Source organism: Vespula vulgaris, chromosome 15 (genome assembly GCF_905475345.1).
Source record: "Vespula vulgaris chromosome 15, iyVesVulg1.1, whole genome shotgun sequence".
NCBI classification, from domain to species: domain Eukaryota; kingdom Metazoa; phylum Arthropoda; class Insecta; order Hymenoptera; family Vespidae; genus Vespula; species Vespula vulgaris.
In genome coordinates this window covers 91189-115414 of record NC_066600.1, presented here as the reverse complement: position 1 = coordinate 115414, position 24226 = coordinate 91189, and the positions used below count along the sequence as shown (strand labels likewise).

General features: G+C 40.5%; 6 protein-coding genes and 1 long non-coding RNA gene across 10 annotated transcripts; 3 read left to right on the top strand and 4 right to left on the bottom strand.

The window, feature by feature from the left end:
• Positions 1-1577: 1577 nt before the first annotated feature.
• On the top strand, positions 1578-3178 carry LOC127069374 (troponin C). Its single transcript, XM_051006337.1, has 3 exons — positions 1578-1978; positions 2172-2592; positions 2714-3178. The coding sequence occupies exons 1-3, from the start codon at positions 1976-1978 to the stop codon at positions 2740-2742; spliced, it is 453 nt and encodes a 150-aa protein (XP_050862294.1). The 5' UTR covers positions 1578-1975; the 3' UTR covers positions 2743-3178.
• Positions 3035-7163, bottom strand: LOC127069349 (hexamerin-like). The gene is made up of 9 exons (XM_051006267.1): positions 6998-7163; positions 6477-6820; positions 6106-6390; positions 5488-6035; positions 4726-5405; positions 4480-4616; positions 4122-4404; positions 3855-4040; positions 3035-3797 (listed from the first exon to the last, which is right to left on the bottom strand). Exons 1-9 carry the CDS (start codon positions 7071-7073, stop codon positions 3235-3237), a joined length of 3102 nt encoding a protein of 1033 aa, XP_050862224.1. The 5' UTR covers positions 7074-7163; the 3' UTR covers positions 3035-3234.
• A 1649-nt stretch (positions 7164-8812) lies between these two features.
• On the bottom strand, positions 8813-10775 carry LOC127069375 (acyl-CoA-binding protein homolog). Its single transcript, XM_051006339.1, has 3 exons — positions 9653-10775; positions 9151-9265; positions 8813-9066 (listed from the first exon to the last, which is right to left on the bottom strand). Exons 1-3 carry the CDS (start codon positions 9665-9667, stop codon positions 8933-8935), a joined length of 264 nt encoding a protein of 87 aa, XP_050862296.1. The 5' UTR covers positions 9668-10775; the 3' UTR covers positions 8813-8932.
• A 27-nt stretch (positions 10776-10802) lies between these two features.
• Positions 10803-20977, top strand: LOC127069346 (uncharacterized). Of its 3 annotated transcripts, XM_051006253.1 has the most exons (16): positions 10803-11594; positions 12128-13016; positions 13085-13401; positions 13491-13891; positions 13983-14128; positions 15404-15595; positions 15885-16460; positions 16541-16641; positions 16770-16872; positions 16969-17320; positions 17472-17585; positions 17671-17832; positions 17926-18120; positions 18227-18543; positions 18610-18855; positions 20563-20977. In XM_051006253.1, exons 1-15 carry the CDS (start codon positions 11382-11384, stop codon positions 18822-18824), a joined length of 4293 nt encoding a protein of 1430 aa, XP_050862210.1. In that variant the 5' UTR covers positions 10803-11381; the 3' UTR covers positions 18825-18855; positions 20563-20977. The 3 variants fall into 3 exon arrangements, with proteins under 3 accessions (XP_050862210.1, XP_050862209.1, XP_050862211.1); XM_051006252.1 differs by lacking the exon at positions 20563-20977 and having other exon boundaries at positions 18610-18948; XM_051006254.1 differs by lacking the exons at positions 15404-15595; positions 20563-20977 and having other exon boundaries at positions 18610-18948.
• On the bottom strand, positions 15580-16447 carry LOC127069378 (uncharacterized). The gene is made up of 3 exons (XR_007783532.1): positions 16306-16447; positions 16040-16237; positions 15580-15720 (listed from the first exon to the last, which is right to left on the bottom strand). It is a non-coding gene; the product is annotated as an uncharacterized LOC127069378 (long non-coding RNA).
• LOC127069372 (transmembrane emp24 domain-containing protein 5-like) lies at positions 18843-20811 on the bottom strand. Its single transcript, XM_051006331.1, has 4 exons — positions 20620-20811; positions 19843-20039; positions 19686-19752; positions 18843-19589 (listed from the first exon to the last, which is right to left on the bottom strand). The coding sequence occupies exons 1-4, from the start codon at positions 20809-20811 to the stop codon at positions 19359-19361; spliced, it is 687 nt and encodes a 228-aa protein (XP_050862288.1). The 3' UTR covers positions 18843-19358.
• A 490-nt stretch (positions 20978-21467) lies between the features above and the next one.
• LOC127069358 (ileal sodium/bile acid cotransporter-like) lies at positions 21468-24213 on the top strand. 2 transcript variants are annotated; one of them, XM_051006305.1, is made up of 7 exons: positions 21468-21727; positions 22232-22494; positions 22567-22779; positions 22859-23033; positions 23203-23465; positions 23544-23730; positions 23817-24213. In XM_051006305.1, exons 2-7 carry the CDS (start codon positions 22234-22236, stop codon positions 23993-23995), a joined length of 1278 nt encoding a protein of 425 aa, XP_050862262.1. In that variant the 5' UTR covers positions 21468-21727; positions 22232-22233; the 3' UTR covers positions 23996-24213. The 2 variants fall into 2 exon arrangements, with proteins under 2 accessions (XP_050862262.1, XP_050862261.1); XM_051006304.1 differs by having other exon boundaries at positions 21469-21727; positions 22168-22494.
• The last annotated feature ends 13 nt before the right edge of the window (positions 24214-24226 follow it).

The window sequence follows — 24226 nt, the reverse complement described above, 5'->3', positions numbered from 1 at the left end:
GGAACTTGTCGAGGGAGCCCGCGAAAATCGAATTCATCGTTATTACGCGTTATTAGTATTATTATTTCGAGAATACATCAATCCCCTCGACTTGTTGTCACGCATCGTGCTAAATATGATGGAGATCTTTTTACGTTTGTACGAGAGATTTTTTCTCGTAAAAAATTTAATCGATTCCAATTAAGAGATAAAGGTACTTTGAGAGGAAAACGAGTTGGAAGAATTACGATATATCAACGATTCTCTTTATTCTCTGACAAATTAAAGATGCTCCGTAATTGATTCAAGAGAAATTTTTAAGATCTTCGAGATTTCGCATTGAATCGTAATCAACGAGTACCTCGATTGACTGAGTTTTCAGATACGCGTGGAAACGCATATCGCCTACCGTCGCGCATATTGCGTACCGACCTTTACGCTCATATGGTAGGACACACTTTGCGTCGCCATGTTTGTTTGGCAAATCACCGAGTTTCGAATGGGGATCCTTTGGCGAATCCTTTGGCCACCTTTCGCTCGCGAAGCATCTCCGACTTTGACGACGGATATGGATAAGATGTGAGTAAACGTAAACCACAAAAATGAAAGTACAACCGAATGATAAAACTGTCGCCACGGTTTAACGATCTCTTTCCTGTACTATGCTCCTTGCATAATCCTACGTCCGAAATAACCATAAACACGTTTATGCGTGTCAGATTATGAAAAAGACTACATATGTAGTACTCTTTCTATGCCATTCGAACGGAATTCCGGTTAAAATTGGAAAAGAAGAACCAAGGCCATTCCTCCGAGATATTACACGACCATTTCAAAATTTTCAAAAAAAGACTGTGTCTACGTCTATGCGTGCCTCAAACAGCAAAAAAGAAGAAATTCAAAAAAAAAGACTCGTAAAAACCCGATGAGATGCCGTAGAATAAAAGCGACGACGTAATGATTCGTAAACAAAAATTTATAAAATTTTTTCAACGATGCAAAAGCACTCATATTTCGTAGTTTCATCATTTCTATATGTCCCGAATGAATTTTTATCAAGGGACGCAACCTTCGAATCAAATGCGGCCTAGATCCTGTATAGAAATATAGGGTCAATAAAGATTTATAGAAGGAACTGTGAACGGTATGAGAAACGCGCTATCCACCCTCTTGCGTTCTACGGCGCGAGCTCTCTTTTTGGCATCGTTCTCTTTACGTTCGAAACATTTGGCACAGGAAATGTTGCTGTCCAATTCGCAGCTATCGTTCAACGTAACGGCAACGTTAATGAAAAAAGCTCCGCCTTTACGATAATGATCCGATTTGCATCAGATGACCGTTCCGCTCATCTTGTCGTCAAGACGCAATCAACACGTCGAATTGACTAATTGTTTCGTCTATTACGTGATACTCGTGTGGCAGGGTACGAGAGAAAAACGATCTGCGCCGACCTAATTTTCCGTGACTGGAAAATGCACGGACGATGATGAATCGTGCTCAAAGTGCTCCAAGTACTCGAGGACGAGAGGGACTCGATATATTTTTATCGTACCGCATGCCAGGTAACGTCGCGCCTTGTAATCGTTTGCAGGGACAGACTGCGTGGGCAGCGAACTAAGAATGCTATGCTAATGCGCTAGTCGAGGACTGTACACAGACTCGTTAGACTGTATTTTGCGTTTAACGAAATAACTTTTAGCGCGACGCAACGCAGACAGGGAAGGAGAGAGAGAGAGACAGACAGACACACACACACAGACTTAAGGATCGTCTTCGTCATCTAACAACGCACGCGTGGAGAACTCGTGCGTTACCCACTTATAACATATTTCATTTTTCCTCGCGGCGGGGCTCTATTTTTGAGCCGAAAATCATCGGCCGCGGCTCTTTCTAGCTGTTTCACCAGACGCGGAGGAAGTCTTACATATAACGCGAGACGGAAGAACCGTCGTCTCTTCAGGTATCGATCGTCGGCCGTGCGAGAAAAAGCGTGATCATGGTAAGGATCTCCATCCTTCTTCTCTTTGCCTATATTCATTACTCTTTGCCTCTCTCTCTCTCTCTCTCTCCCTCCCCCACTTTTCGTCCCTCTTCCTAAAGGCTGAAAAAATAAAAAAGTCTTTATCGATCTATTCGAAAAGTAAAACGTTTCTTAAGATGTTAACATGTGTTCGTTTATCGATCAATTGAAGGAGGAAGACGAGCAAAAAATGGCGGTAATGCGTAAAGCCTTCCAAATGTTCGACACAACGAAGAGCGGCTTCATCGATACCCTCAAGATATCAACGATATTGAACACGATGGGTCAACTCTTCGACGATGGAGAACTGAATGCGATAATAGAGGAGAACGATCCCGAAGGTACGGGCAAGGTGAACTTTGATGGATTCTGTAGGATCGCAGGACGATTTCTCGAAGAAGAAGACGCCGAAGCGATGCAGGAGGAACTTAAGGAAGCCTTCCGATTGTACGACAGAGAAGGAAACGGTTATATCACTACGGCTACGCTGAAAGAAATTTTAGCTGCGTTAGATGACAAATTAACTAGTTCCGATCTTGACGGCATAATCGCTGAAATCGATACAGACGGTTCTGGAACGGTGGACTTTGACGGTACGCGTATACATTACTTTTTTAACATTTCTACCTTTCACATCGGATTTAAGATGTCTTCGAAGTAACGTGACGTGTCTACCTTCTGGCCACACTTCTATCTGCATGTAATTATTTACAGAATTCATGGAAATGATGACAGGCGAGTGAGGATGGGAAAGGAGTCTGTCACGAAAATGACGATTTCATTTCCTGAAAACATCACAAAAGACCGATATTAATGATAGAGAAAGAGAGAGAGAGAGAGAGAGAGAAGGAGAGAACTCCGTCAAGATCAGCGTTCGTTATACTAGCGTAATTTCCTAATAAAATGATCCTTTATCCAACCGGAAAGAAAGAGAAACGAGTTCAACGTATCCTGAAACGCGTTAGATCTCGCATTAAGATCCAATATCGGTAGCGGAATCTATGATAGATATCGGAAAAGAATTCTGTCGTAATATGTCTTTATGGCAATTTATTTATTGCGCTTTCTCTATATTAATCATTCCTTTTTTATCTTTTTCGTATCAAGAGGTACGCGCACAGAGACAGACACACACGCAAACATTCCCGTAATGCGTGTTATTTTTAAGTGTGACATAGATCAAATTCAAATCGCTACGATATAATACACTAGTCACAAGTATTTCGGTGACGGTATTACTGGTTGATCATATTGGTGGGTTGACCCTCGTGTTTGACGTCAACGTCGCAAACGTAAATGTTGGAAACTGCAAGAGCACTGGAAGCAAGAGGTCTGTCCAATGGGTAACCGTAGGGTCTGCCGTCGAGAGAAATGGCACCACCGATGACATCGGAAATGTCCCTGTTCTGGTAGTAGTTATCGACTTGTTGCTCCTGAGCAGCTTGGCTGCCAGTTTGATAGACGCCTTGATATCCACCCGCGTGCGTCTTTCCGCTGCTATGATATTGCGCCGACGGTCCTTGTTGTCCTAGCCAACCGTATTGGCTGTGCCAATCAACGTGTTGACCTTGAGAACCGTGTTGTCCTTGCCAGCCGATCGTATTGGAAGCGTATATAGCACCTTGTACACCTCCTTGCGCTCCACCTTGTGCTCCTCCTTGTACTCCTCCTTGCACACCTCCTTGCACTACTCCTTGTACGCCTACTTGCCCTTCTACTCCCGCTTGTACGCCTTCTTGTACGCCAGCTTGTACGCCAGCTTGCACGCCAGCTTGCACGCCGTGTATAGGCACGATACCTTTTATACCGTTACTCATTATTTCAATGACTCCTTGTACCCCCCTACCTTGCATACCTTGTACGCCAGCTTGTACTCCGCCTGGAACGCCAACGGCCGATTGTTGCTGCCCAGGGTTTTGCTGTTGCTGTACGTATTGGTGATGCAATTGCTGCTGTACGTGCCCATACTGATTAACTTTTACTTGGCCGTACGGAGATTGTCCTTTTTTCGCGTAAAAATTACTGTGTTCTGTGTCGATGGCTGGAAATAAGAAATTTTTTATGCGATCAACCTTATCCAGTAGCGACCAACTTGATCTTTTTTCCACTGATTGAACACCACCTTCGATAAATTGTCCTAGATTATTTTGCTCGGGCAAAACTTCTACGGTTTTCTTCACACTCTGCATCTGCGACAGCTGCCCCTGTTGCTGCTGATACTCTTTAGCTCCTACTATCTGGTAATGTTCCTGGTAATTCTGATATTCTGGTTGGACGACTGGTCCATAGTGTGAATTCTGCTGTACCGTTGGAGCGGAGATCACTACGAGAAGCTGGAGTGGTAAACCGTTGTAAGTACCCTTGGGAAGTGATAACCTGGCAGGGAACCCATAGATGTGTTGTGGCTGTAAATATACGTGCGATCGTTATCAACTAGCATTTTCATTTGCCTTAATCTCGTTCTTGAAACAAATCATTACTTTGCTGATGTATAATGGCTGCTGAGAGTTAATGGCAGCGTTAACGCCTTCTTGGATGGTTTGCGTCGATGGATAGTCGTAGCTTCGTCCTGGCGTCTGTTGGGAGTTCCTAATGATAACATTTTGCCCTTGTTGCACTGTAAATTAAATCATATACGAACGGAAATCATTTCTTTTTCGTTGTAAACAAAATTATGATGAAAATGAATGTTTTTATGATGGACTCTGGAAGAATTTCATACGCACGGTCGTGAACGAACTGGTCGAATTCTACGAATAATTGTCTGTGTTGAGATATGCTAATTGGTTGCCCTTGGTAATCGTGTTTTGGTCCAAGATAGACGCGAACGACCGCGCCGGGGATGTATCTCTGACTTTGAACGGTGATTTGATAACTGTACGGGTGATGATCTAATCTCATTAGTTTAGCCTGAACGGTTGGTCCTTGCTGTTGTCCTTGCTGTTGTCCTTGCTGTTGTCCTTGCTGCTGTCCTTGCTGTTGTCCTTGCTGCTGTCCTTGTTGCACGCCTTGCTGTTGTCCTTGTTGCGAGCCTTGTTGCTGTTCTTCTTGAGCATTTTGTCCTTGTTGACCGTTCTGTCCACCTTGAATTCCTTGCTCTTGTCCTTGAACGGTTACCTCGTTAAGGCTCACGTAATACTCGTCGAAGAAAGTCGTCAATGGGGAGACAACAACGGATTGGATGGTAACGCCAGGAAGAACGAGATCGTTGTATTGGTACGGTGGCAAGGATTTTTGATAACGCTTGTAGAGATTGATTACTTTTTGGTAAAGTTGGTAGAAGGCTGGATCGCGAACAGATGTCTCGGCATGTTCCAAAACGGATGGCGTATAGTCGTAAATATTTTGAACATGGGGAGCGTTGCCAAGGAGTTGGTTAGCTGCTGCTTGAAGGCTGCCATAGTATCTATTTGAGAGATAACAGATGTACTATTTCAATCTCGCTATTTCCATAATGGAAAGTCTATCCTATGTCGATTGAATCGTACCTTGGATTTACGCTCTTGCCAGTTCCTTGAATCAATTCGGCAAGAATGTTTAAGCCTTGCGGTTGGTAAAGGGATAATAGAACGCCTTGCGAAGTTTGAACATATCCAGAGTCGATGGCTTCGATCAATCTCTGTTCCAAAGTCTTCACAGCCTCGCTCAATTCCTGTTGTTGTAGGCCTTGTTGTTCAAGATTCAAGATTTCCGGACGTCCAGGGAACGGAAGACCATTGGGATGTTGAAGATGTGGCTCGAACGGAGCCTGTACGGTAACGTAGTCGAAGTGATCGATCGGACCAAGTCCGTTGGCAAGGCGATTCAATTGGTAATGGGCCAGAAGTTGTTGGTGAAGGTAGGCGGATCGGCTTCCTTTACCGATTGGACTATTTCGTTCGGACGGCTGGTAACCTCCTAATTGATAGTAATGTTGCTGTTGCTGTTGCTGCTGCTGTTGCTGCTGCTCCTGTTGTTGCTGCTGATGCTGCTGATGCTGATGCTGCTGATGCTGCTGCTGCTGCTGCTGCTGCTGCTGCTGTTGTTGTTGTTGTTCCTGAAAAAAAATATTTTACTAGTCAATTTTAAGTCTGGACAGATTTTCAAAGGAACGATTGCGCGCTTACCTGTTGCAAGATGTTACTAGCTAGATGAACGTAAGCATAGTAATTTGCGAGTCCGACGTCATGTGTGAAGTAAGAAAGCTGATCTTCTCCGTGTGGCAAGTATGCGGTTTGGTTAACAGGAATGACAACATTTTGAACGTTCGAAGAGTGAATAATTTGCGAACCGATTTTTTCCGCTTCCTGGATGATTCTAGAGTCAAAGTAGTATTGGGGCAAGATTTCGTATCTTGGAGGTAAAATTATCCCTTGGGTGTCTTGACGTTGTAACACGGCAGCGGTGAAGGCCTATTTTATCAGGCACAAAATCATTTCGTTATGATCATTTTATACGATTTTCTAACGATGATTCGTATTAAAATGGGAAAATATACCTGAAGGAATTGTCCTTCGTTGACATTAACGCGAGCATAAGCGGCGGTATTCAAGAAAGTTTGATAGTCGATCGCATCCAATAAGATCTTTTGAAGAAGAGCTGCTTCTTTACGCAGTTGATCGACAGAGTTGGAGAAGGCAGTGCCCCTAGGCTGAACCAAACCGTCTTTAACGGCATTGCCGTAATACTCGGCGATTATCGGATTTTTATACTTATTGGAGTTGGCAACAATGTCGTAGGTATGGCCGAGTTGATTGAGTTGCGGGTTTGGTATATTATCCTGAGTGATCTGTTGAAGAAGGTCGATGGTATTCTGCTGCTTCTGCAGGAGTTCTTGATTCGCTGCAATTAAATGAATATGTTAGATTCGGGCGTCCGACTTCGTTTTCCTTTCGACGGAAATAGATAGATTTTAGTTAGGTGAGCTCATAATGCCATTACAGGCGTTACGTATGCTTACAGGAAGCATAAGTTATAACTAGTTTTAGAAAACAAGTAAATAATTATTTTTTTACTTACCAGCACGCTGCTTTTGCTGCGGAGCTATAGCCGCCCCGAGGGCCACGAGCGTCAATAGAGGGAATGTATACCGCATTGTGTCTGATACAAGATTGCGTATGCTCACGGTGGGATTATGCACCACTTTTATACCAAAGACATATCAAAGAGAGCTCATAATCGGTGACCTCGAGTCAAGCTTTTCTGACCCATGTCCCCCGCGATTTCGCTATCTAATAGCGATACCATCCCCCGTTTACGTTACGCGAAACGTGTCTGACACCGCCGATCGAAGGTTAAGCCGTGATAATTATATTATTCCCTAATTATATCGGGTTGCGCTCTATCTCCGCTTGCTGCATCGCTATTGCTACCGGCTTAGGGTACCGCGAAAAAAACCTAGCAGGATGCCGGACATCGTTCGAACGTCGTTCGACGCAACCCAAACCGACACGGTTACGTTACACAAGATTTTTCATTTTCAATTTAGAATTCGACCAATTCCAAACTAATAAAAAGTTGATCCGTGACCGTTCACGCACAACTATTATATCGTTATCGATTCACGATCGATCTTTATCTATCTAATCGTTATCTATCAACGATCGACTTAATATTAAAACTACGCGTTTTTTTCTTTTTCTGTTTCCTTTCCTCTTCTTCTTTCCCACTATACGAGATATCGAATTAAACGGGTATTAAGTCGTTGCGCAAGGATGCACGAAATCCTAAGGAAATCTGCATAAAGTCTGTGTTGTAGTGCAAAGAAACTAAGAACAGAACAAACAGAAGAAAATTCTTGAACGTATTCGTGACAGATTAATTTCATCGATAATTAAAATTTCATATTAAACTACGTGCACGTACGTTCCTTTACATGATTTATATTTATGATGTAATCATTATTTTAATAGAAATTAATGGGCCTTATCGAAGCGGTTCAATGTATCATTAGCGCGTATAACATGAAAACATCTTAAATTTTGCAATATCGAGTTATCTGAATCAGTCCACGAAAGGATAATAAAGGCCGATAATACTTAACGAACTCTCAGGTGATTATGCCTTGGGTCAGGGTTATCGTCTTGTTTTGCTATCCCGTTGACAGAGTACATCTTTTATATCCTCGCAAGATTGCAAGTAGAGATTGAATCGAGATTGAGTCAAGGACGAATAAAAAAGAAGACGATAATTTCCACTAAATTGAAATATCTATTATTCGACTAATCTATTTGAAAATATTTATATGATCGCAACCCAGGCGTTATATTTTAACGTTAGCCAAATGTTTAGTCAGATTTGTGATATTTAACGCGCTCGGAAGAGAAAAAGTGGCTCGAGTTAAACTTTCGATACGAGTCTCGCCTCAGCACATTCTTCGATCCGTCGTTATCATTGCAAAAAATATCTCGTTGATTCGACAAAATTCTAAAAAAAAAAAAAAGAAGAAGAAGAAAAAGTCCAACTTTTCTTTCCATCTTCTCTTCCAAGTTAATGAAGGAACCGGTAAAAGAAATGAACGTACGACGTTTTCATTGATCGATCGAGAACTGACTTTCATTGATCGCGAAACGCAGACTAATATGCTTTTAACTATCGAAAGGATCGTTTTCCTTTAATAAAGTCCTTTAAAAAGACGAAGGAGTTTGTCCGATATTTTTATACGCTTATACAAGAATAATTAATCGTATAAACAAACTTTTTCACTCGCGATAAATCGATTTCAATCTATGTCGGATCGATTCGATAACGATAATTTGGAAAAAAAGATCTGAGGAGGGAAGGAGGAAAATATTGACAAAGGATAAAAAGAGAAACTATTACGCATAATAATCGTATTTTCCCAAAGAAAACGTTATTTATACTATTCTCATAACCGTATATATTTTACATAACTGCGTATATTTTCATATTCGCTCGATAAGTTTAATTATTCGTTGAATAATCGTCGTCTGATCATTTATATTTTTCCATCAATTCGCCGACATGCTTGATGTACGCCTCTTTAGCCGCTTCTTTCGAATTACCTTTCTTGCTTTTCCAAGCTTCCCATTTTGCCTTTCCTTTCAAATCGAATATACCGGGCTTCGCTGGAATTCCCATGAAAGAGAAGACGTTGGAAGTAATTGCAAAAGGAGAAGATTTTGGAGTAACGAAAACTCGCAACAACTTACGTGTATCGCAATCCCCTATCGTAGCTTGCTTGTAAAGGGCGTACAGTTCTAAAAGTTCTTCGTCGGTAGGACGCTTGGTAAGAGCTTTTACCGCTGTTTCGGCTGCTTCGAATTTCTAAAAAATCCATCATTCTTCGATTCGACATAAACTTTTTTTCGCTCACGACATACGCCAGTTTTTATTAAGTTTAATGAAGATACGCGCGAATACACATGTTTCCACGTTTACACACATTATAATCACTATTAAAGCTAAGAGAAATGTTTTGATACTTGACCCTTCTTCGATCATTTTTATCGACGCGTCGATAAAATATATTTTATGATTGCGCGCGCGCGCGCGCGTGATATTCGTCTTTTTCAACAAGTTTTGAGTTTTTTCACGAAAGACAAAACGAAAGCAGAGAAAGAAAATGTTTCGACGTAAAGATTTTGAATAGAAAATATAATGTTCGTTTTGTCGATAAGAAACGTGGGAAAAATAGCAAATGAAAAGATTTACCTGATCGAGAGACATATCTCTTAATCGTATTTACTATTCGCTAGTTCGACGATGACTGAGCGTGTCCACTTTTACCTCGATTCAGCAAACTTTTGCTAATAAAAAAAAAACTGGCGATGACAATGCGCAAAGCTGGCGCACATTATCATAATGACGCGTACAGATTGCGTCATTTACTTTTGCATTTAAAATCGATGTTTATTACATTAAATGATGTCCCTGCTATCTATATTAATAGGAGTAAAATGAAAAGTCGTAGGAAAGAAATGATTCTCTTCGCGAAGTTTCGCCAGATAGATCGATTTCTTGATCGATTGTCTTATATCTGACTCGTACGGGATTTCCGTAAGGAAAAATCGTCGTATGGAGAACCGGTCTAATAGCAGCGAGGGAAGTTATTCGAGCGAACGAGGCCAATGTGCCACATCATCATCCCGGACTCACCTGCGCTCAAGACCCCCCTGGAATTCTTGGCTCAGCCTCCGACTTTCTCGCACAAGTGTCATAACGAAGCGACAACGAATGACTCTTCAAATATCCTTCATTTTCTCATCCTTTTCGTATCCCGAATCTTTTATGAAAATCTCATCGATATCGATTCGAGGGAATGTATGACAATATATTTATAATTCGAATATGTTTAAAAATAAAAATAGAGGAAGAAATAAATACGAAACGACGAGCCTGCTTAATGGCCTTTCGAAAGAATTCCGAACGTCGTGTATTCGTTTCGAAGGAACGGAAAGGAAAGCGTATTTTGACACCTTCCTAACGCAACGGACCTCGATGGAATGTCCGCTTCAAGGCAAGAAGAAGAAATAAAAACGGAAAAGTACTGGATCATGGAGGATAATTTTAGCGGTCGTTCGAATCGAGTTATAAATTCTTTTCTGAACGAAAATAGAAATAAAAGTAGTAGGAGAGACGAGATGCACTTATACTCTGTTGTCAAATGCGATTACAACCATACGATTACTTATAAAATGTGATCGTAAATGTATTCGTGCTTGAGGGACGGAGAGTTTCTCCGCTTTCTCTCTCTCTCTCTCTCTCTCTCTCTCGCGCGCGCGCGCGCACGCACGCACGCTCGATTCGCTCGCAAATGGCGGACCATTCCGGAATGCGATCGAGCGGAGCTGCGGATGGTACGAGATTGGCTCGTCGCAAACGATCGTACACTATGATGACGCACGAACGAGTGAACGAGCGAGCAAAGGTTTCACCGCGACGCGTAAACGCGACCGCCTTAGTCGCGTCGTTGCACGCATCAACGCTCGGTTACGATTTTCCTTATGTCCGTTCATTTCTTTGCGTGCTTTCGCAAAGCACCACGAGGTACCTGCGGCCTTGACTTGCCGTATTTTCCATACAATCGAACGAATCCTATAATTATTATTCGTTGGATAGGCCAAATGCGAAAGTTTACCGAACGTTTAAGTGTGCTTCGATAATAGTAGGATCATTTTTCTTATCGCGTCTGCAATGGATAACTCTGACTAGAATCTACAAAAGTAGTATCATGTCCAATGAAAATCCAAAGATGATCGTATATGTATCAACGACTTATCGCCGATTATACGATGCTATTCGTTCTTGTCAACGTCGAGAAACGTGATATGAGGAAGATAAAGAAACTCAACGAAATAACTAAAAACAAAGGTAATCGACGCCGACATACATGCGCGTTCGTGAGTGTCGTGAGTATGATCGAGATCGATGAGACGAGGACATGAGTTTAACAAGAAGCTCCAAAAGAGATTCCCTTCGTGGATGCGAAAAGGTGTCGGACAAAATTCTTTATCCCACGGTAAATAGTTTAGCCTTGAAGAGAGCGAGATTACCGTTGCAACTTCACGATGGTGGTACGGATATCGAGACGCAGGAGGAGATGAAAAAGGATTCGGGGCTAGTCCATCGGGAAAGCAAACGAACGGGTTTAATGGTACGTAGAAGTACAAAGAAGAGGAGGCTTCTCTAAAATGGAAGCAGCTTTTGTCTCCTCTCTCTCTCTCTCTCTCTCATCTTACTATCATTCGCCCGCGTGTTCTCCCGCAAACGTTAACCGCGATACGCGAATAGGTAAACACCGTTAAAACTAACATAAGACGTGAGCGGCGCTGCGTTATAACGCCTTCTTATCGCACGCCTTTCCTCTTATCTACCTTCCGATTTAATCAATATGCCGTGGAATGTTCGTAGCGCTGGATCATGATACTTTCGTTATAGCTTCCCGACGAATTCTCCAAATTTTTTGAACGAGTCTTCGCAACGGTAATCCCATGATGCACTTTTTTTCAACAATAGAACGAGAACGGATTATCACCAGCCACCTGTTTTGACCAGTCCACGGTTTTCATTTTCTATCGATATATCGTTACGATAGTCATATACCATTTTGGAAAAGAAGAATTTCTTTTTTTTCTCGCAGGGATATTTCCGAGTCAACGGCATAATTGAAATTTATTCCTTATCTAGGCTAAAGCCAGGAGCAGCCCACCTCGAAAATACCGCGCGAAAATCGAAATGATGGTCGAAACGAGACGAAACGAGACACTTGAGAGTGCCGCCGAATCGGTCGAGATCGCCACCAGCACCCTAACCGATAGCGAAAAAGACGAGGAGCGTGTACGTTTGAAAGAAGAGATCAAAAAGGGGAGAATGGCCGGTTCGGAGGAAAAAAAGAACGAATCGAGTGGCCTCAGGGAGAGACGTTGCTCGTATTCTTCGGAGGATTACGAAAAAGTCGACGTTAAAAGTCAATGTTACCCGGAAGCCTTCGTAGAACGTGACTTCGATGTCAACGAGAGCTTTCACCGCAAAAAGATCACGGGAATATCTAAATCGACGTATGACATAGAGTCGATATCGTTTTCCAGCGACGAGGAGAAAAATAGTCTACGGAACAATAAGAAAAAGAAGAAGAAAAAAAAGAAGAGACAGTTTGCTAGAAACGTATTGCACTATGTACCAGGATATCCGGGCAAACGTCACAAGCAACCAACGAAGAAGAAGAAAAAGCATCATCGTTTCGCCACGTCGTTCGACTCACGAGCAAGATCCTTGGACGAAAAGGACGAAACGAGTATCGAAGAGAATCAGGACTTTTCGCGACCGAGGAGTCTCTCGAGATTCGAATTGAAGTACGTCATGATTTCGGCGCCATCGAACTTCGTTCACGTTGCTTCGGCTACCAATTCGCGCTTGATGTCGAATGAAAAGACCGCCGGCTCGAAATTAGAGCGATCGATTATCACCCACGAGGAAAAATCCGCTAACTTGCCTCTCCTCCTACGAGGGAAAGAAGTTGGCAAAAGTACAAGTCGGCTTGTCGGCGAAGAAACGTCTATGGGAACCGACGTACGACGTACGTATCGCAAACTTAGCTCGAGCTTTCTTTTCCAAGGTTGCCACTGGTCTACTTCCTATTTCTAGATGTCAACGCGGCCTACGTAGAGATAAAAAGGACGTCCCTAGGCAATGCGGAGGAACGTACGGCCGAACTCGTGGATCCTTGCCAATCGGTGAAAATCGAAAGGGACGATCGCGAGACGAGAATTTCTTACGAGCCTATATTACGCACCAACGTCAGTTTTCTTTGGAGCGATCGAACGAGGAATTTCTTGGACAACAAGAACGAGCAAGCTCGACTTTCTTCTTCGCTCGTAGAAAAGGACGAAGAGACGTTTGAAGAGAGGTCCGAGGAACCGTACGACGACGTGGGACCACCGCTGTCCAAGTCCTTCCCTCAGGTAGCTACAGTATCCCTTTTTGTTTCTCTTTTTTCTTTTCCCTCTCAACGACAATCATCGATCGTAGTTTAACAGACTCTATTCGTTAGGAAGACGATTACGACGATGTGGGACCATCTTCGACATGCACCGAAGAAAATACGCTTGGCGATGGAAGATACGCGAAGGATGACACGTACGACGACGTTTCGGTGCCAATTTTCAATAATATCGAAGAAAAAGTCGAAACGTTGTTGGAAGATAACGAGAAAGAAGGAAGCTCGATTAACAATGATTATTCCAGTCTCGAGGGTGCCGAGGACGAGAAGTATATTTACGATGACGTTGGTCTTCCCGTTGGCGAGGAACGCGTCAACAGCCTCTATGGGGATTCCATGATGGCCGCCTCTTTTATGGGAACGATCCTGACGAACGGCAAAGAATCCGAGTGGGAGGACGTGGACGATTTTGCGAACGCGTTACCTTGCCTCTGTCGACACGACTGCACATGGTAAAAGATCGTTGATCAAAGATCAACGACGAGTGTTTTGAAAAAACATAAGAAACGGTTCGGTGTCGAAAGAATCGTTTCATGCTTTCAGTGAAAAGAATGGCGAACGGTGCAATACGTGGGCTAAAAAGAAGGCTGGACAACGGTCCGGTAAAAAGTGGAAGAGACGACGTTCGAGGAGATCTAGGAAAAGCTCGGCATGCTCCGCGCGAACACGCCACGACTCTGTCGTTGACGGTAAGTCTATGGAACGACTAAATATCGCTTTTACGTAACGGCAACCTGTGTACAGTCCGCGATATGAAATACCCGCCAATGTGGCATAGAGTCCCAGCATGTTCGAACCAAGGCTCGGATCCTCAGATCCGTCAGTCTCTCTCTCTCTCTCTCTCTCTCTCCCTCTCTCGTCTCCGTCTTTATTGCATCACAGCGAGTTCGCTACTGTTGCTCGCTCGATCCAACTATTTTTTAATTGTCGTAACTACACGAAGGAAGATGTGAGAAAAAATCTTAACGATCGACCACGTATAATATCAATGCGTGCCTAGAATGGAAACGCAAAGGAAATGAACAAGAAGGAAATTCGAAAGACAGAAGAAGACAGGAGCGCACGCAGAATGGAAACGTAGTGGATTGGTCCGGCGTAGAAGGTGAAAGCGCTTCTTGTGCGCTCTCATTGTCAGTCACGGCTGAACCGGGCTCTGCGTCGCGAGGCTTTCCATATCTCTCGTCGTTGGGTTGCCAACGGACCGTGCGCGTTTCGTCTTCGCTTCAGTTTCATTCGAGCTGCTATTAAATCTTGGTGCAATAAAAAGCAGGCGATCGTTCATATGTACGTATGCGTGCGCGCGTGTGTGTGTGCTTGTGTGTGTATATATATATATATGTATATGCATATGTATATATGCACGCACATATATAGCCGTTTTCTTCTCTCTTCAATTCTAACGCTCGTGAAAGTTTGAAATTCCGAAATGTCGTGGAAATGAGACAGAGTCTAAGGACGCTCTCACGACGGCCGAACACGCAAGGTAAGAGAAGCCGTGCGAGAGAATGTGACTCGACGCGATTCCTCTCTCTCTCTCTCTCCCCTCTTTGCCCCTCCCCCCGTTTCTGTCTTTCTCGACGAATGGAATTTCGATGGACTTGTTGCAACTTTCTCGAAGGTATTTCCGTCTTTCTCGCACTAAGAAAGAAATGCATATATTTTTTATAGTCGTCCCAGTAGAAAAAGAGGAAAAACAAGAAATCGCAAAGGTCACGGGCTTCGACGCTATCGCTTCGATAACGACCTTGACACGTCTCGAGATATTTGAGAATCGTAGACAAAATATATCGAAGAAATGTTCTAGTCTTTGTTCTTCTTTCCTCGCGTCGGTCCCTATTCGTTTCGGAAAAAAAGAAAAGCAAAGCAAAGCAAAAAAAAAGAAAGAAAGAAAGAAAGAAAATCATAGGTGGTTCGATGCGCAACGAAATATCAAAAGATTTTACCTTGCACGAATGATTTTCAAGTGGCCATCACCGGTTCCGCTCTGTTACTGGTCAATCATTTGGAAAAAAAGGAAGGGGGATGGAGATCACCGGAAAATTCGGAATTGGATGGAGAGTCCGTTGGTTCGAAGACCCAAGGCCTCGTCCAAATGAGACTCGTGGATCTTGACGAAGACACGGATATGCAGGAGGCATCGTGTTACGTTCACGAAGGTTTCCCCTACGTATTTTCTTCTACGCGACATACACGATGTACTTTCGATGGACGAATTCAACGTTCTATACTGGGTCCACTGGTGCCCATTATTCTGCCACATTAACTTCTTCTAATCTAAAATCTATATATAAGAAACGTTTATTGATCTTTCGTTTGTCGAAATTTCTTTAACGATTGATAAAGTTTAATGATTAATTAGCGTTCCTTGAAATAAAAGAAAGAAAGAAAGAAAGAAAGAAAGAAAGAAAGAAAAACTAACCGTTCTCTCATTTCTATATCAAACAGAAAGCGCCTCGGAAGATAGCACGTACGAGAGTCTTCGTTTTTGCCAACCGGACGACTTCGGTACGGATTCGGAAAGCGAAACGACGGGGCTCGTAAACGGGCCCGATCTTCGTGCCAAGGATCGAGGTGAAAATACTACTAATGGGAATATTTACCTGGAGGCTCCCGCGAAACCGATACCACCGCCTCCGAGAGAATCTAGTCTGACGGAAACTTTGGGTAGAAGAATAAAGATGTTACGAAGAACCTGGAGCATCACCAAGGGCAGTCTTGGTCGAATTCGAAGAAGAACGTTCGTCGAGGAAGAGCAAGCTTCCGAAGAAAGCAAGGACCTTGCCAACGTACACCATCAACTGCCGGACAATGGAAAATATTTTAGCTTTAGAAAACATTTCCGAAAAAACCTTACCAGTTTTTCGACCTTTTATCTAAACGATAGCAACGGCATTTGCACCTCGAGGAATAATAATAATAATGGTACCACCAAAGAGACCATTTATGGAAATACCAATTGGTACGCGTGGTCTGGTACGACGAAAATTAATAACGACTGCGAATCTTCGTCTCGAGACGTCGGTAAGTTAGAGCGCCTCTACGCATCTATGCGCTTCTCGTCACCTGACCAAAATCCCGCGAATTATGAAATATTTTACTAGATCACTACAGCGTTTTGGCGGACCAAGAACCTTTGTATCAATTTTATGAGGCAGCCGTTGCACGCGTGGCCTTCGAATCGGATTCCGATGGATACGAGGAAGTAAACAAAAAAGAAAATATATATATATATATATCTTTCTATACGCATCATTTTCGACAGCTACGTTCCCCTTTCCATAGCAATGAAATCCAAGTAAAGCTCAATACGATCCATCTTCGTTTCTACAGGTAGAAGATTTAAATCCTCCTCCGCTTGCTACGGATTTTGTAAAACCAGGACAACGAACCTTGTGGTGTCAAACGCCGCAAGTTGTACGTAGCGGACTCTTACGTGAGTATTCGATGTCAACGTGTCGTATAAAACAATCCACATTATCGTCTCGTAATACGTTCGATAGTTTAATGACGGCGATCAACATTTTTCTAGAGAGATTAACCCCGGAAGAAAAGAAAATACAAGAAGCCAAGTTTGAGATCCTTACGTCGGAAGCCTCCTACTTGAATTCGCTTCGTGTTCTTGACAACGAATTTCTTCGAAATCACGAGTTAACGAATGAAATTTTGACGGCTTCTGAAAAAGATAAACTATTTGCCGGAGTACCTGCTGTGATTAAAGCATCGGAAAGATTATTGGCGGATCTAGAAATAATATGGAAGGAAGATCCTACCTTACAAAATTTGCCTGACATTTTACTTGAACACTCGGGAAAATATTTAGATATATTCGTCGGATATTGCTCTAATCAAATTAAAATAGATACGACGTTGAAAGAATTGAGGTAACTGTAACAATATCTAACGGTGAATACGTACGTGCATTCTTTCTCCTTCTCCTTCTATTTTGATCATTTTCGTTTCATTATCATTATTATCTTTTATCATTATTATCTCCACTTGTTTAATACAAAAAATTCTTTTCGATCGAATAAGAGCGAGGAAAGGCTCCAAATTCGTAGAGGCTGTCACGCAAATAGAGTCCCGTCCTGAATGTCAAAGTTTGCCATTAAATTCGTTCCTTATGTTACCGATGCAACGTATTACAAGGTAAAATGCTTGTCGTAGCACAAACGTAGAAAAGAAAATAATGGTATCGTTTCAAATTTAGTTTTCACTTGTTTTAAATTTACAGACTCCCATTGTTGGCCGATGCGGTACTTTCCAAATTATCTATGGAAAGTACGGACAGATCCTCGTGGGAAAAAGTTCTGTCGACTTTCAGTTATGTCGCGTCGGAGTGTAACGAGGGTGCACGTGCTGCGGCTCAAGAAGCAGAAATGGAAACGATAACGAGGTAACGTTACTTTACCGTTCTTCTTCGTGCGTTGTTGTTTCTCTCATTTTGACAAAGGGTGAAGGAGTAATAGTTTCTATTCGATCTTTACAGAAAATTGGAATATTCGCCAAAAATTAAGTCGTTGGGATTAAAAAATCGACATTTAATTAAAAGAGGACCCGTTATACAGTTAACTATGAAGGCAGATATGGAATATAAGCTTACATTTGGGAAGAAGTTCAACAAAACACCGCTGTACCTTTTCCTACTTACAGATTATCTTCTAGTCACAAAGATTAAACACAAGTATGTCCAGGCAAAATGATAACTCGCCGCTGTAACTATTGAATGTGTATAGAAACACGCCTATACGCATAAACGTATCTCAGAGAATTCGTCTTTCCATTTGCAGTACTCACGACGAAGCTTACATCGTCACAGATGTTTGCAAAAGAAATCTTCTTGCCTTGGAATCAGTTTCCGAAGACTCGCCCTTCGCTGGTCGCAATGCGATGATGTTAACTCTGTTGGAAAATTATTGTGGTAAACAAGCCGAATACGTTTTAACCTGTGAAAGCAATACGGAAAGAGAAAGGTGGTTGGAAGCTATTTCGCCACCTAAACGGGAAACAGTCGGGGAAACGCTTTACGAAGCCTGGGACTGTCCTCAAGTAATGGCTCTGTATTCTTATTCGCCGAACCAATCCGATGAGCTTTCATTGCAACCAGGTAAGCAATGAAAATATTTTATTTATTAAGAAAACTTTCATTTTATTAATCGTACGTACTTGTCAGGAGACGTTATAAACGTACTGAGAAAAATGACGGACGGCTGGTATCATGGCGAAAAGCTATTGAACGGAGAACAAGGTTGGTTTCCTGCTAATTATACGAAAGAAGTTGCCTCTGAACACGTCCGTGCGAGAAATTTGAAGCAGAGGCATCGTCTATTGGCCCTTACGCGTAGCGTTTTACAAAAAAGAGCAAAACAAAACCTGGCCATTTATTGAGGAGATCGTCTGCAGAAGTGTCGTAACAAAAGTATGTCTGCATTTATTGTTCGTACGTTTATGTACATTTTAAATGTAATTTAATAGGACACCATTCAATAAATCTATATCGCTCTCCTTGTTATCATGATATAACTTATTGTGAAGTACAGTCAAAACACGTTTAACGTTCAAACGACAAGTGGAATGTTTGCTTATCGAGATAACGGTACAGTCTTACTTCAATTACAGCATCGATTCTACGAGAAGAGTATTGTGAGAAGAGTAAACGTGGTGGTAACGTGACGTGTAAATACGTTGAATTAAAACATTTCAAATTTTATCAAAAATATAGAAAACTTTTGAATTAAATTTGCGCGTTAAAATTACACGCTCGTATATAGGAATCATACAAAGATACAATAGTTTGTATAACAGATTTAAACGAAAACATCGGTAAGATTCGATATCCGACCATTATTATCGCCATAAAGAAAACGGCAAAATATAAAACAGCGGACATCGTCGTCTTCCCATCGCATTCTCATTCAGTAATCAGAGGCTTGCTTTCGAATATCTCGATGGTCTGACTTCAAACAATCTCTTAACAAAGTAAACCTGTATCACGGTAGTCACTGTAATAACAATTATTTGCGCGATGGACCACGTTTGAACGTAAAAATTATTGTCCAGAAGCAGATTTAAATCTCTTGCTTCTCGGCTACGGCTCAAATGTTGCGTTTGCAATATGTCATTAATGTTTTTCTCCACGCCTCTCAATGTACTCTGGAAAAAAAAGAAGCAGATATATTATTCGAAAGAGCTTGGAAAAGGTATTGAGGTTAGAAAGCAAAATAGTCAAGTTCTCTTTTTACTACGTACCGTGAAATTTTCGACCGACAGATTTAACTCCTCCAATTCCTTTGTGTACTTCTCCCATTGATCGTACCTAACGAAATGGAAAAAAAATATCTTCAATGTCACCAGACAGAATATTGTTCGTCGAGAACGAATACAAGCTTTCCAAACCATTTTATACCTGATAACTGTGATATACAAATTCACCAATTTCGGGGCAAATCTGGAAAATTGATTGTCGATGCAAACGCTATAATAACCTCCGGTAACTGACTGATCCTGATAATCCACGTCAGTTCTCCATTGGTACGGATGAACGATCACACCTTCCGGATTTCTCACTGCAAATCCGGCCTTTCCATCTCCGCCACGTAGTACCTGTATTTAATGATAAATCTCTCTTAAAGAAAGGCAATAAACGATATAAACCTTTCTTCGTCCATGATTCGTTCAGGTAACTGCCTTATTTGACGATGTAGCTGCGCTTCTATTCGCAATGATAAATATCGATATCGGTTATGATCATACGCGATTCCATCTTGTATATTAAAATATATAATATTTTATTAACTTCCTACGTGACCATATACAAACGGAAACACACACACAAAAAAAAATAGATGGATACATTCGCACGTGTACAAATAAACATATGTAGTTGTTACGTTCGGTATAAGCGAACAAATAAAAATGGCGGATTGCACAGATATTGATACTCGAAAATGTTAATTATTTTTCAAGAAACTCATCGAACGTACTTGTGGTACGTTTCTAAAAGGAACCATATGGTTAATAACTCAATTGTCATTCCGACTAACCATCAGTCATCCTCCTTAGACTTTCACGCAGCGCACATCTTTCCACTCTCAACATATATAACTCAGTGGTGTTTTATTTACAGAAGAATCACATTATCCCAAGAGGTTATGCATCGAAGCACCGAAAGGAGACCGTGTACCTGGAAGCTGACGTAGAAAGTTGCGCCTGGATTTACGAATTGGAAATAGCAATCCTCCTTTCCGGCATCGATATGCACCTTGTAGTCCATTGCCACTGCGGGTAGAGTTTCGTACCACGGTCTATCTGTTTCGCATTTCGCTAAACCGATTATCGCTATGAAAATTAGATTTCGAACGAGAAAAGAAGACATCGCGCGCCTCGATATATCCGACCATTACACACCTACTCACCATTCTACTACATCACCCATTCCGAGTCAACTGACAAGTGGATTTCCCCTTCTCTTTCTTCTTTTCGCGCAGCAGAGAGAAAGAGATTATTGCGCAAGCGCGATATAAATGTTTTTTCGTCAATTTTATCTTTGAAATGAATGTTATTTACATTTTATCTTAGAGTTCATCGCATATTTACGTATGTGTACATTACAATCCGATATGGTTGGAACCGTGATCGAAAGAGTTCGACCAATAGGAATGTGTTTATGAATTAAAAACCTCAACTACTTTGTAAATACATATATCGCGCACACTTAAAGCTCGATTCACAGTATCGATTTGAAATTATCTTTCCTCTCTCGTTCTTTGCACGTCTGAGAATAATTATCTTCTTTTTATGCTTAATATATAACTGATAAATCTTTTCAGAAATGAAATAACAAGATAGATAAATGAAATACGATTAAATAAAGATGCAAATAAGTCAAGTCAGTTTATCTTCTGCTGTAGAGCTCTTTTACAGATTTATAAAATATAATGTCAAATATAATGAACTATAATAGAGAGAGGGGGGGTAAAAGGGAGAGAGTGTGAGAGGAGGGAGATGGAGAGAGAGAGAGAGAGAGAGAGAGAGAGAGAGAGAGAGAGAGAGAGAGAAATTATTGGAAACGTTGTAAAATCCAAGTACCGTTAAATTAATACGATAATCTGACGCGTGGATATGAATATATCGCACGCTTGCATCATTGAAGTAACCAGAGTATAAATGCAATCATGCAGTTTATAAGATATCGGTATTATCAAGTATATTTACCAACATAGCAAAGAACATTTTATCAAATAGGATCTTATTGTTTCTAGAATCTTTCTCACTCTATATAAATTAAACAGGTGAGACTATAATTATAATGTTCCCATCCATTTTTCATACACACGATAATGAATCGATTTAGTGTCATATGCATAACATTGGAATGTAAAAGATCTATACTTGTTTATTTAAATACACGACGCGTTAATGTCAATTAACATTTACCTTACAATAACTTTACCGCGATCTTGACGCGAATACGTTTGCTTAATCGAATTAAATTGTCAAAATCGGATATTTACTTACCTAGATATTTTACTACTTGTTCGTATAAAATATTTTTTATCCATCATGCAAACAAATTAAACTGGTACATGCATGAGTACAACCTTTATATAATACTGATAAACTTTTAACATATGGCTTCTATATATACACACACACACACACACACACACACACACACATATATCTGTTAGAATTCCTAATTACAATTATTATTATATCTTTAATCATGCAGTGGATAAGGATGTTCATCCTTATAACATGGTTCTTTTTTTTACATCAAATCCTGGCGGAACAAGTTATGGTAGAAAAATGGTTTGTAAATTTAACCAATTCCATCACCTTAACGATGGAAGAAACAAAGACTATTCCATTCTCTGTTTTTATCGTTTCAACAAATCCAGAAAACTTCAGTTTTGATTATATAAGCGCATCGACCAATATTGCAACAATTAATGGCGTTATTACTCAAAATAATAGCCATCATTTCGATGGAATACTTAACATCACTGGTATCTTCTTGGGTACCACAAAAATTAAATTATACCTTATGAAAGATAAGGTGAGTTATTTTATCTAGATATCGCAATACGAATTTTAAGTAATATCAATTGTTTAAAATTTATCTTTTTAGAACATAGAAGACAGCAAAGATATTCTTTCTGTAACGGTAGTACGTTATCAGCGAACAATAGACAAGATATTTACTGCGAGCGTTGCGATACTTGTATCTATTCTCTATATTAATTTTGGCTGTGCTATGGATTGGGAACTATGTAGAAAAACATTAAAGAAACCTATTGGTCCTGCTATAGGATGCTTTTGTCAATTCTTCTTTATGCCTTTGGTAACATGTCTAATAAAGATAAAAGTGATCGGGTCAAATTCGCTTAACTATTATTCATAGTATAATATTCTTTTCGCAGTTGAGTTATGGTATCGGATATTGTTTATTTCCTGAACAGCCTGAACTACAATTAGGCATGTTTTTCACAGGGATAAGTCCAAGCGGTGGAGCATCAAATATTTGGACCATATTATTAGATGGAAATTTAAATCTTTCTGTCACTATGACTACAATATGCACTATACTTGCTTTTGGTAATTTAACATGTGTAGATATATATAAATACACGCGCGCGTACGTATGTGTGTATAATTTGAATGCGTCGCAAGCGCGCGCGCGCGTGCGCACACACGCGCAACAAAAGAACGTCGCATAGTTATATGTATAAAGTGTTTACATGATCGTATGTTTCATTATATACAGGGTTTATGCCATTTTGGGTATTTACCTTAGGCAAACATATTTTTGAACGTGGAGAACTTGCCATACCTTACGATCGTATCGCAATGTTTGCAGTTGGTCTTATAATCCCTTTATTAATAGGATTTCTTATACAAAAGAAATTACCAAAACTGTGCAAGTTAATGATACGAATAATGAAACCATTTTCAGCAATTCTTATAATATTTATCGTTGTATTTGCTATCCTTACCAATCTATATTTATTCAAATTATTTTCGTGGAAGGTGAGCTTTTAAAAATCTGTTTTATATGAATGTCATATAATTAAAATGCACGATATAATATAAACTGCAAATTTTTAGATAGTATTAGCAGGCATGGGTTTGCCATGGTTGGGATTTATTTTTGGTATGTTGGTATCTTTAATCTTTAAACAATCTCGGCCAGATATTATAGCAATAGCAATTGAAACAGGAATACAAAATACAGGCGTCGCTATTTTTTTACTTAGATTTACTTTAAAACCACCTGCCGATGATTTAACCACAGGTAAGTTAGACATGAAAATACACGATGGTTGTCGATTATAATTTTTCAACGAATTTCCTTTTTCTTTTCTTCTCTTTTTTTTTCAGTTGTACCAGTGTCATCCGCCATAATGACCCCGATACCATTAATAATTTTATATATAGTAAAAGTAATATTTAATTATAAACGTAGGCAACAAAAGGTTACAAACGCTTCTGAATCTTTAGAAAATTCTGAATGTTGTGCAGAGCCTATTACCACTGCCCTACAAACCAATTTGCATTAAAACTGATATAATGCGCTAATAGCAATAAATATAATTTTCATTCGCAGAAACGCAATTCAAGATTATGATAATTGCAATATTTTTTATAAAAGATTATTATATGATATTAGATAGATCTGTAAGATTCTTCATCTATTTCTTATTAAGTTGTTATAAAGGTATTATAATAAAAAAATAAAAAATAAAAATAAATAAATAAAAAATAAAAGAAAATCAAATGTATTTTAAATC

Bases quoted from the DNA above. Each gene is read 5' to 3' on its own strand.
- LOC127069349 (XM_051006267.1), bottom strand. From the start codon at position 7,073: ATGCGGTATACATTCCCTCTATTGACGCTCGTGGCCCTCGGGGCGGCT. The intron at 5,406-5,487 runs GTACGATTCAAT...TCTCTCAAATAG, and splicing joins GGCAAGAGCGTAAATCCAAG to ATACTATGGCAGCCTTCAAG. The intron at 4,041-4,121 runs GTGGTGTTCAAT...TCTTATTTCCAG, and splicing joins TCTAGGACAATTTATCGAAG to CCATCGACACAGAACACAGT.
- LOC127069358 (XM_051006304.1), top strand. From the start codon at position 22,177: ATGTTCATCCTTATAACATGGTTCTTTTTTTTACATCAAATCCTGGCG. The intron at 22,495-22,566 runs GTGAGTTATTTT...TTATCTTTTTAG, and splicing joins TATACCTTATGAAAGATAAG to AACATAGAAGACAGCAAAGA. The intron at 23,034-23,202 runs GTAATTTAACAT...CATTATATACAG, and splicing joins ATGCACTATACTTGCTTTTG to GGTTTATGCCATTTTGGGTA.
- LOC127069372 (XM_051006331.1), bottom strand. From the start codon at position 20,811: ATGTCTTCTTTTCTCGTTCGAAATCTAATTTTCATAGCGATAATCGGT. The intron at 20,040-20,619 runs GTACACGGTCTC...CATTAAATACAG, and splicing joins CTTTCTACGTCAGCTTCCAG to GTACTACGTGGCGGAGATGG. The intron at 19,753-19,842 runs GTATAAAATGGT...CCATTTCGTTAG, and splicing joins TTGTATATCACAGTTATCAG to GTACGATCAATGGGAGAAGT.
- LOC127069375 (XM_051006339.1), bottom strand. The intron at 9,067-9,150 runs GTAAGTTGTTGC...TGGGAATTCCAG, and splicing joins GATAGGGGATTGCGATACAC to CGAAGCCCGGTATATTCGAT.
- LOC127069346 (XM_051006253.1), top strand. From the start codon at position 11,382: ATGAGTTTAACAAGAAGCTCCAAAAGAGATTCCCTTCGTGGATGCGAA. The intron at 13,017-13,084 runs GTACGTATCGCA...TCCTATTTCTAG, and splicing joins TATGGGAACCGACGTACGAC to ATGTCAACGCGGCCTACGTA. The intron at 17,833-17,925 runs GTAACGTTACTT...CGATCTTTACAG, and splicing joins GAAATGGAAACGATAACGAG to AAAATTGGAATATTCGCCAA.
- LOC127069374 (XM_051006337.1), top strand. The intron at 2,593-2,713 runs GTACGCGTATAC...AATTATTTACAG, and splicing joins TGGAACGGTGGACTTTGACG to AATTCATGGAAATGATGACA.